At 24.6% G+C, this 11,329-nt stretch overlaps 1 protein-coding gene across 1 annotated transcript in view; it reads right to left on the reverse strand.

Annotated features, from left to right (window-relative positions):
• The window catches only part of LOC129972424 (NHL repeat-containing protein 2-like), a 32,304-nt gene that overhangs the window by 19,507 nt on the left and 1,468 nt on the right, over window positions 1-11,329 (reverse strand). Inside the window, exons 2-5 of the mRNA XM_056086560.1 lie at window positions 8,127-8,450; window positions 4,255-4,520; window positions 3,179-3,316; window positions 1,842-1,947 (exon numbers count right to left, since the gene is read on the reverse strand). Of these exons, the coding sequence (XP_055942535.1) occupies window positions 1,842-1,947; window positions 3,179-3,316; window positions 4,255-4,520; window positions 8,127-8,450 (834 nt within the window). The remainder of the gene's footprint in view (window positions 1-1,841; window positions 1,948-3,178; window positions 3,317-4,254; window positions 4,521-8,126; window positions 8,451-11,329) is intronic.

The raw sequence follows: 11,329 nt of genomic DNA on the forward strand, positions 1-11,329 counted from the left end.
AATGGGTTTTTTTATTTTATTTTTCCCCCTTCTTTTTACTTTTTTTTTTTTTTGCTTTCAATTTTGAGAAATATAATATGTAAAAATATACACTTGATTTTAAGGATATTTACTTAAAAATATTATAGGACATTTTTAAACAAATATTAATAATCTTTGTAATAATTAATAATCATATAAACTGTAACAAATTCAGCACATGTCAGTTATAAATGATAAAAGTGTATTTGTACTTCAAAATTTCAGTTTTCACAATACCTTTTCACTCCATTTTAACTTGCATACTGGACAGGTAAATATAAATGAAAAAAATATTACAAAAGAGAAAAACTATTTCCAGAAGGCAATAGAATTTTTTTTAAATACATACGGTTAAACAAAAAGTTAAAGGACTGGTAAAGCAGAGAAATATTAAATGTAAAAATATTGATCAAGGGTCTACGATAGATGCTGTTTATAGTTTTCAAATAAATTAATAACCAGTTTATTAATTTTATTTATTTATTTCCAATTTATTAAATTTTTAATTTTTAATTTATTTTTCCAATTTTTGGATCCCTATTCCCTAGTGTGATCAAAAGAATATTACAACCATGTGAAGGCTTATACTTCAGTTCTTTAATGTTCTGTTTCTTCAGTTTCTTTAATGTTTATAAATAAAAATAGTTAAAGTCTTTATGATATATGTCTCTCTAAATTTTACTCAATAATTATTTAAAATAAATTTTTTTCACTAATAATCATTAATTAATGCATCATTCTTTATTTTCAAATTTTTGTATTCTGATAATTTGTTATGAATGATGAAATTATTAGTATACCTGTTTTAATTCAAAAATGCATTTCTGGATGTAGTTAAGTTTCTCTCTCTTTTTTTCTTTTTTACAGAGAAGCAAGCTTAAGAATAAGAAATTTTATCACAGGATAATAATATTGACCGCTATGGTTTCTACTGAATTTGCACTGCTACGCATTTTTTTAATCTCCTTCCTCTCTGTCTTCTTCTCACATTTACAAATTTGATGTGGGGGGGGGGGGAAATAAAGAAAAAAAGAGAAGAGAGAGAAAAAAAATTATTTTTAAAATTCTTAAATATGAGAGCATATTTTATTTTATTGTTTTATTTTTAATGCTAATTGTTTGTATAGAATTTTAACTTCTATTAACGGTGTAAAAATATTTTTTAATCAGTAAAAAAGATGATGAGGATGAATCTAACATCGATTCAAGATCAGACTTAAAGAAAAAGACTACATGCAAAAATTTCTATAGGATTTTGTTGGGCCCATTTTTTAAAGATCTTAAGAGCTTCGGCTAGAGAAAAAAGACAATAAGCGTCTTGAAATGGCAACAAGACCATGTGCCCTGTTTACCTAACTCTAGTTATGCCACTAAACTAAGGCAAGAATAAACTGCACTTTAGGAGCAAATATCCAATTGAGAGCAATCAATCTAATTGGCTAAAGGCCTGAAAAGTAGAAGGATAATCTACACACTATCATTCAAAAACTTATGCATGAACAGGATGGTAAATCCACTAAAATGGCTTGATTAAAAGATTGAAATGAATGGCAATCTTATTCCGGAAGAATAGATCAGTGCAGAGAGACAGTGATGGAGTACCTATTGGAAAAAGAATTAAACTGATAGAGGTTTTATAGAGAATATATAGAAAGACTTGAGAACAGAACATGTCTGTGAAATTATTTTTATGCAGATAATATAAAATGTGTCTCTTAATTTGGTTTGTTCTGTTTTGTGGTAGATCATATGCCCAGTAATACAACGAATAGATCAAGGGGGGGGGACTGTTTAGAGTTAATGTGCACAGTAACCCTTACCAAAATGTGGACCAATACAGACATCCCAAGGAGAAGAAAAATTTGCATCAACAGCTGCATTTTTTCTCTTAAAAACAGTGGAAACTTCTTTTGCTTTTAAATCTATCTAAAAGATAATAATGTATTAAATTAATTAGTAATGGATGGAAAGAATTAAAATTAATCCTTTAAATAAATAAATAAAAATTGAAAAGATTTTAAACATACAACTAATTGTTACACTGTGCCAAAAATTCAGCTCTTAGCAATCAATGCAAAAATTACATATGATAAGTAAGCTAAAAATTAAATACGATTTTTTAATAAAAGGTGAATAAAGCTAGTTATTCAAAATAAATAAGTTAGCCATCAATTTAATATATTAGAACGGTAGTCAAAAGTATTAAGAAAACTAAAATCAAATTATTTTTCTTACTTTCAAAATAAATATATAATTTAAAATGCTCATACAAATAAATATCAGCAATTTTTTTTAATTATGAAATGTAATTTTGAATAAACATTTAATGATCCAAGAAAGAGTGGATACACAATATATATATATATATATATATATATATTATACATATATAATTCATAAAATTTAAAATGAAATTTAATTCTACTTTATTTTTATTTGGTAATAAACACTGTTGAAGAGTTCTTCCCTTTTTCTTAAAATTATATTTCCACTTCTGTCATTAATTTTCTTCAATATCAGGTGTTTTTCTCCCCTTTAATTTTTCAAAAACGTACTAGAAGTTATTTAATAAAATGTTTTAACAAAGATGGTTTTATACTTATAAATGTTGCAATACAGAGCCAAGAAATTGTTATTTTCATCAAAATGTTAAACATATTTTCATGCTTGGGATAATTTTCTATAAAAACAAAATATAAATAAATCAGAAAATATTAACAAATTTTATTCTTCTGTCACAACAAATCTTTTATTCATAGGCTTTAAGTATATAAATTTATTTTCTCACAGTCTGCTTCAGATGCAATATAAAATCAATGATTATTACTAATTTGACTTAAATCTGATTACATTAAAATTGAAAACAGAAAATTCCACAATTATCCAAACTTGTTAAAATTGTACAATCAAAACATTATGTAAATTAATAGTCTGATTGATTTCAGCTTAATAATGCAAATTAGTATAGATTATAAAACATGAATAATAAGTTTTATTTTAATATCAACTTCCTTGCAAAAGAAAATGTTAAACATATTCTATAATGCAATTTACTTTTTTGTTATATTTATAAATATTTAAAATTAAGTACTATGAATCTGAACAGAAATTCTAAAACTTGCTATATAAAAAAAGAGGGAAAAGGTAACTATCCTACCATTCTTATGCAGTTGTTTCCAGTATCAGCAACAAAAACAAAATTAGATTTCCACCAAGCAATTCCTTGTGGGCGATTAAATGAAGCTTTTGAGAATGATCCATCTTTATGTCCAATAGCACCAGATCCTATGACATGCTAAAAAAGAAAAAATGGACTGATATTATTAAAAAAATTTCATTGAATAAAGAATTTTCATAAAACAAAATTTTTTAAATAAAGCAGGTAAAATAGAAATTGATAGATGAATACCTCAATTTTACGCTACACTATAACTGTTTTGGAATAGAATTTATAATTTTGTATTCATGGTTAAAAGTACAAAAATATGGGAATCATTATATAATAAAAAAAATTTTTGAAGCTTATCTAATATAAATATGCAATAAAAACTGTTAACTCTTAACTCTTTGAGAACAATTATTCATTTTTTTAAAAAAAATTCCTTAGCACACACACACACAATGGATTCATAATGCATATTAAAATTTTAAACTGATGCTATTAAAATCCTATAAAATTCTGATTTGAAAAGAAAATTCATTCAACTGATGCAGATTCACTTTACAAATCATATTAATACTACTTCAAAATTTCTTAACAGGATTTTTTTTTTTTTTCACGTTTGAAAATGTTTACAGTTGTGAGCAATTATTTACACTAATGAAAAATAAATATTATCAATTATGAATTAATTACTTATATCAATATGAACTAAAGTTCTAAGAAAATAGAACAGCTGTCAAACAATAAAAGCAAATAATTTTTTTCTTCCATTGCAGTAGTTCTGATGGTATATTTTTCAGAGAAACCTCCTTTCTTGTTACTGATGTCTATTAGAGTCATAAATGTGACATATGGTAGTCTTTGAGTCAGATATATTTTCTGTATTTAAAACGGTAAATTTCTTATTACATTAGTTAAATAATAGTATTTCTAAATACTTATTTTTCTAGGAAAACTATTATTACACAATGCTCAATTTGTAATAATAGTTTTATAAATAGTAAATAAATATTTCTAATACCTCAATATTAAAACAATAATTCAACACAAAATCTAAAATATACCCTCACCTGAATTTTCCCATCAAATAATAGCAAAAGAAGACGATTATGTCCTGTATCTGAAACAATTATGGATTTGCCACAAGTAGAGATGCCGCTAGGAAATAACAATGATTCAGTTTCTTTATTATTTTCAAGAAGAGTCAGCTGCAATTGGTTTGTATTCAATAAAGTATTTTTTGTTTTGAAGTATTTCAGTACTTGATGGCAGAGATAATTAAGCTTCTCAATTTGTACCTCTCCAACCAATGAGAACAAAATTTGGTGTGAAGGGCCTGGAAATCAATGCAAATAAATTATGTACATTTTTTTTACATTATAAAAAACAGTATTAATAAAAACAGAAAATTCTTTTTAAATCGAATTTTTACAAATTGTTTTCTAATAACGTTTAAACCATGGAAAGAAGATGTAAACCTTTAATATAAAAATAAAACATTGTTCTTCAAATTCAAGGAATGAAAAAACGTATCCAATTATTTAAAAATTAATTTAGTAGAAGAATTTTGATCCCTTCCTCATTCATAAAATAACATTTTTTATTATCTTCAAAGATAAATCCATCCAGTATTCTGATTTCAGTCTTTGTATAATTTAAAAGTATCTTCTCGTCACAAAAACTCCAAAATTTCTTTTGTAACATTTTGTCTTCTCATTTTGGTCTCACCATTTTGAGTTCTATCAAATAAATAAATAAATGCCCTAGTAATTTCTAATCTTTTTCTCTTTCTTTGAAGATATAACAGAGGTTTGTTCTTTAAATAGTTAATAAAGAAAAGATTCTCCTCCAGGGAGTTATATAATACCTTTAATTAATTTTATCTTAAGTCTTAAATTCTCTAGTGCTTTTAATCAAGTTGAAACTAAAAATAGTTCAATTCTTCTTTAGCTACATAATCTGATTATTTGTGCTAGTTTCTCCTACATATAAATTTCTGCAATTCAGGCTGAAAAAAGCCTTATGCACAATGACTGATGTTTACAAAAACATTCAGCCATTAAATCTATAATAAGTATATAATATTGGTAAACTTAAATAAATATGTAATTTTTGTCAAACCGGCATTTACTTAGAAATGTTCAAAAACAGCAGAAATCAAGATGTATGCTAGCCAATCATTCAAACATCTTCAGAAAACTACAGAGGAAGCTGCAGATTTTTTGAAATTTTAATTCACAATAATGTTAATAATAATAAAATGATTAACATGTGAAGTAATTTTGTAATTTTAAAATTAAATGAATCAAGAACCAAGCTAGAAATTGCTTAGGATGAAATTCTTTTCATGTTTTTATTAATTAAATATTAATTCTTAATAGAATTATTTAATTATCACTAAACATTTTTTTAAATCTTGCTTATACTAAAATATTTGTGACCAAAACTTGAAGTAATACAATAACAAATATTCATAATTAAGAGTGAAGTTATCACATATCAAATCAGCCATTGAAAGCTATGTAGCAAATACATTGTAAGCAAGAAGATATATATAAGTCAGTTTTGGACCAGTTGTTTTGCCAGAAATATTAGTTGTGTTTAATTCTAATTTCAATTAAATCTTTTATGCATATCTTGATATTATGATTTCTTCAATAAAGAAATACTAAGCATCAAATTATATAAAACATTTAAGCCCCTGTAATTTTATTAACCATACACCAATTTTGTTTATTGTGTATATAAACTTCCTTAATAAAGTTAAGGCCCTTAGTGTTACTAGAAACACTATGATGTTATGTAAATAATATATCTTTCTTGGTACTGCAATTTCAATTTTTTTCTCTAAATTATACAAATTTTTAATAGAATCTTTCTTCATTTGCTTTGAACTATGGATCAAAATATCTGTTGAAACAATAAACACAGTTTAAATTTTACAGCAGCAATGAAATATATTATTAAAAAATTATGCAAAAAAAGTTTCAAATTAAATAAAAATATTACAAAATAATTAAATTGGTATCAATATAAAGATGATTTTTTAAATTTTAAAATAATGTAATAATTTTTTAGTAATAAGACTTTTGGAAGTAAAATCCTAAAACCTGATTAATTTTAAACCACTTAATATTTCAAAAAATTGTTCCGAGGTACAAATTCTTATCCTCCAAAATATATTTGGATCATATTTATTAACTCTAGACCAAATGGTCTGATATGCATTTTTCTTAATCATCAATAGTGATAGAATAATCATCAATAGTTACTTTATTTCCTCAGGCAAACAAATTCTAAAAAGAACATTATTTTTCAATTACAAATAGTAATAAAATCAAAGACAGAGAAAAGGATAAAACTAAGTTTAGTTAAAAGGTTATGCAAAGTATGGCTTTTTAAATATTGGATTATAATCAATTGAATAAATTCTTCGGGGTGACTTTTTCACCAACTAAATTCAAGAAAGTGGAAAATAATTCTGTAATACATGCATGATAATTTTTTGATTAAAAAAAAAAACGGAGTTAGATAAAACACATTTATATCTTCTTTATTCTCAAAATGTTAATCGCCTGCAAAATCACAAGGCATTTTATATCAATTGCTCTTTTGTTTGTGCACAGGATAGCATAATAAAAATATCATTAATCTTTCAGAATCATTAAAATTAAATACTGTATGAAAATTATAAATAAAAAGGAAAATCAAGTAGTTAGAATTCAACCATAGCTATTCGTAGTGGGGGGGGGGACCTGCAATTATTATTAGTATTCATTTCAGCTCATAGGGAACAAACTGCACAAGAAAATTCCAAAAATGAACAGTAAAATAAATAAGCAAACAGTGCTCAATATACACATAGTTCAATTATAATTCAATATTTAAAATAAGTCTTTTGATGTAAACAAGCATAATGCATCTGAGTTATAAAATGGCAGATTGAATAGAAATGCTAGAAATTATTCTAAATATCTACAAGCCAGGTTAATTCACAAATATTATGTAGAAATCCAAGATAAATAGTTCAAATGTTTCTTTTCTTCCTAATTATTTTCTTTATTATTCCTATATTCTGAAATGCAAATCATATAGTTTTGAAGATTTATATGACTCACTGGATTATTCTATTGTATGTATTTGTTATAAAAAGTTATATTAATGTAATAAAAGAATAATTTAAGTATACACAAATAGTGTATAAAACTCAGGTATTCTATTGAATGCAAATACCAAGTATCAAAATTTTTTCATTTGGAAATTACATATTTTCAAAAAACAATGCTTAGAATAGCCAAGTATTACATAGATAGGCAGATATTTATTCTAGAAAGTAAAAAAAAAAGTACAATAAAAAATGTACTAAATATAAAAGTAAATGCTGTCTTAGAAAAAGAAAACTGCTTCACGCTACTATAAAAGCTAAATCATGTTTTGATAATGCAAGAATAACATTTTGAATAGCTCTAGAAATTAAAATTTAGTTACATTAACACCTCTCTCTGAAAACAAAATGTGAGGGTTCGAACCAAGTCTAATTTTGGTTTATGGTCATGTAACTTTCATGCCCTATTAGGATATTTGAATCTAAAGACAAATTTAATATGCATTAATTGCATTTGCAATAGATCATTAGTTTAAGTGCTTCTGAAATCTGCAGCCCAAAAGATGCCATTGCCTTCCTACATATCTTTATAATTTCATCAATACCGTAAGATGGCATGCTAAACAACAATATAAAAACATATTTTTCCCCTTTCTAGTTCATTTAAAAGGGCATGCTTGTATTTCAAATATTATAAGTAAAATAAGCAACTATTGTACTAAATCAGACTCGGGTAATATTTTAGGTATGGAAAAGTATATCAATGCAATAAAAATAACTATAAATCTTAAAAATTATAAAAAATAATTTTAAAAAAAACAGAAATATTTATTTTACTTGTTATTAAAACAGTTGGCCAACAGTACACTCCAAGCTTATTCCATAGATGATTTTCAGGATCATTAATAACTGGATGCTTAATCTTGTTTCTGAGAACTGCATTCTTAACACTGTTAAGATCCTTCTCATTTAGAAATTTTGGTGAATGCACACCTATCACAACAATTTCAGTATTTTCTCTGAAGTCTTCTTCAACTTGCTGTATAAATGGGAGAGCATGTTCACAGTTAATGCAACAATAAGTAAAAAAGTCCAAAATTAAAAATTTGTTCTTTAGTTCTTTATCTAAAGAAAGCGGTTTGCTGTTTAACCAATCAAAATCTGAAAGGAAAAAAAAAAATCGAATTACAGAAATTAACTAAAATGATAAAGCAGAAAGAAAATGAAATAATAATAATAAGAGTTTTCCCATGATTTGATATTATGTAGTTGATCATAAATATTGGAACAAAATGTCATTTTTTCCCCATCTCTTAGATTAAAAATTGCACAGTTGTATTCAATGTGCCAAATAAAAACCTTATGATGCATGATTTCAGCAGTAGCTAGATTTGTCATACATAGCTAGTAATAAGTTATAAAAAAATATCAAAACTATTTTATTAGGAAAATTAATTTGTTTTGCTAACAACACTGAATAATGATAATATTTATGGCAGCACAGAAAAAAAAACAACAACCAGAAGGTTCAAAATCCTCGCCTTCTACACTCTATTCACAGTTAATGGTCTGTATGAAATGTTAGCAGTGTATTCCACACCTAAAATTTCACACACAGCCTATGGTTAATTCTTTACTTTTGAACAGTCACTATTAATTCTTGTATGCCTTTTTTTTAATAAAAGAATTTGGTGAAAAAATGATTAAGAATGATTTCTATTTTGAGAAAGGAACAAAAATTCCATACTGTCATTCATTTGATCACAAATAAGGTCAGAAAAGCAAAATTCTTTACAAAAAAATATAGAAAAACATACACAAAAAAAATACTTCCAAAATATTCTAAATATAATGAATATTATAAAGTAAGTCTTGTTGAATTTATTACATTTAATAAAGATTTATTACATTTAATAAAGATTTATTCTTATTTAATGAAGATTTATTTTTATTTAGCAGATGTAATCCTGCAAAAGTAAATTAATTTTTTTTATTACCTGCATAATAAAATTCTTAAATATGAGTAAAAATTTTAATGCCAGCTTTTTTCTATTTATAAATGTTTTGTATACTGTCACTGAATAACATTTTCAGTTTTTATTTAAAAGTATTTTTAGTTCTTTTTTTTTATTTAAATAATATATTACATATATTCAAGAAATGCCTTAACTTACACAAATATTTTTTCCTCAAGATTAAACAGAATTTTCTTATGAATAACAATGAATGATTAGTTAATAAGAGACATGAAAAAATAAAACCTTATACTTTTATTAAAACAATATGTGCATCAAAAGCAAAAAAAAAAAAAAAAAAAAAAAAAAAACATTGAAAATGGATAGCATGTTAATATTGTATAGTCAAATAATATTTTTTAGAATATGATATAAATAAACAGATATATTTTATTTCATATCTTCAGATTAAATTTATTTCAAGTGGAAAAAAAATTACTCTTTATGGTAAAAATTTAAGAGAACAGGTTGATTTTTTTTTTCTACTTCTTACAACCGATACTCATACCAAATGAATAAAGTAGAATAATAAAAGAAAAAAAAAATCCATGGAATTAAAAAAAATTTCTGAAGTTAATTATTAATAAATAACAATAATTATTTTTAAATACAGTATTTAATACTTAACATAAATAATATATACAGTCATAATATATATTTTAATTTTAATAATTTTTAACTAAATGTAAAGTTTTATAAAATATCTTATAATTCAATTTACATAAATTGGCTAAATCAGAATTTTACATACTGAAATATATATTTAAATCAAAAGTAGCAATTTAAAAATCAAAAGCCTTGAGGAGACAATTATCTGCATTATTTCTTAATAGAAACAAATATGATAAATATTACAGAATAGGAAATAAAAAATGCATTCATCAAATAGGTGAAAAATTATATATGAAATGTATATAATTTATATGAGTAAATAATGCTTTGAAATATCAGGAATAGACAGCATTATCAAATATTATTAAACCAGAATTTTTACTGAATTTGAGACAGCTTATAGCCTTAGCAGAAAATTAGGAAGTTACAGAAAATAACTAAAGAAATACAAGAGATTGGCCAAAAAGCCCAATTAGAAAAATATGTGTTGTATCATACTAAAAACATAGAAAAAGCTTTCTTAAAGTTATCTGTAAAATCAGTGGAGGTATTTGCAATAAAATCATGAACTTTCTGTGACTTGAAAAAGAATTTGCCCTAAAACTGATACAGATAAATTCACGAAACTTTTCCCTGCATTTTATTATAATATAGCATATGTTTTTCTAATGGAACTTTTTATGGCTTTTTTTAACTTATTTTTTATAACTTAATTATTTTTTTACAAGAAGAGCTGAAACTCATCTTAATAAATTCAGCATTGTCTTTTTACTATAGGAACACAATGCTTCACTATCTGTGTAAGATTACATTTTGAATTTAAGGTTTAAAAGGATTTTACCGATCACCCTTTATATAAATAGAAATACAGTTGCTATTAAGCAGCCAAAAATGGTGAAGATTAAAACCTTTCGTTTAAATGTCTTTGACAAAAAAAAAGTAAGAAGAGCTCATTTCAAGGGTCTACAGTTTCAGAAATGGGGATTTTTCATACTACAGTATCAAGAATATTATAAAAACACACAGATAAAAGATAAATCAACAGAAATTGGATTTACTTCAATGGATAAAAAAGTGAATAATTTTGATCTTTGTCTTATAAGGTTTATATAAATATACATAATGGAATCTATGACATCAAATCTCAATTCATTTGCAAAATGTGGCATCCTATAAAACATTCAATTGATAAAATATTCCGTATTGACTTCATCATATGGATTTGAAGACTTAAAGATCCAAAAGAGTTTTCCTTCATGCATATCATATTATTCAATATTTTGCATAAACTAGAAAATACTGAGATTGGGATGTTAAAACAATTGAAATCCAATAGAATCGAATAATATTTCAATTTTGAGAGTATTGTACTGATACTAAGAATGTTCATCCCTCTAAAATTCATAGATATAG

Source organism: Argiope bruennichi, chromosome 6 (assembly GCF_947563725.1).
Source record: "Argiope bruennichi chromosome 6, qqArgBrue1.1, whole genome shotgun sequence".
NCBI classification, from domain to species: Eukaryota; Metazoa; Arthropoda; class Arachnida; order Araneae; family Araneidae; genus Argiope; species Argiope bruennichi.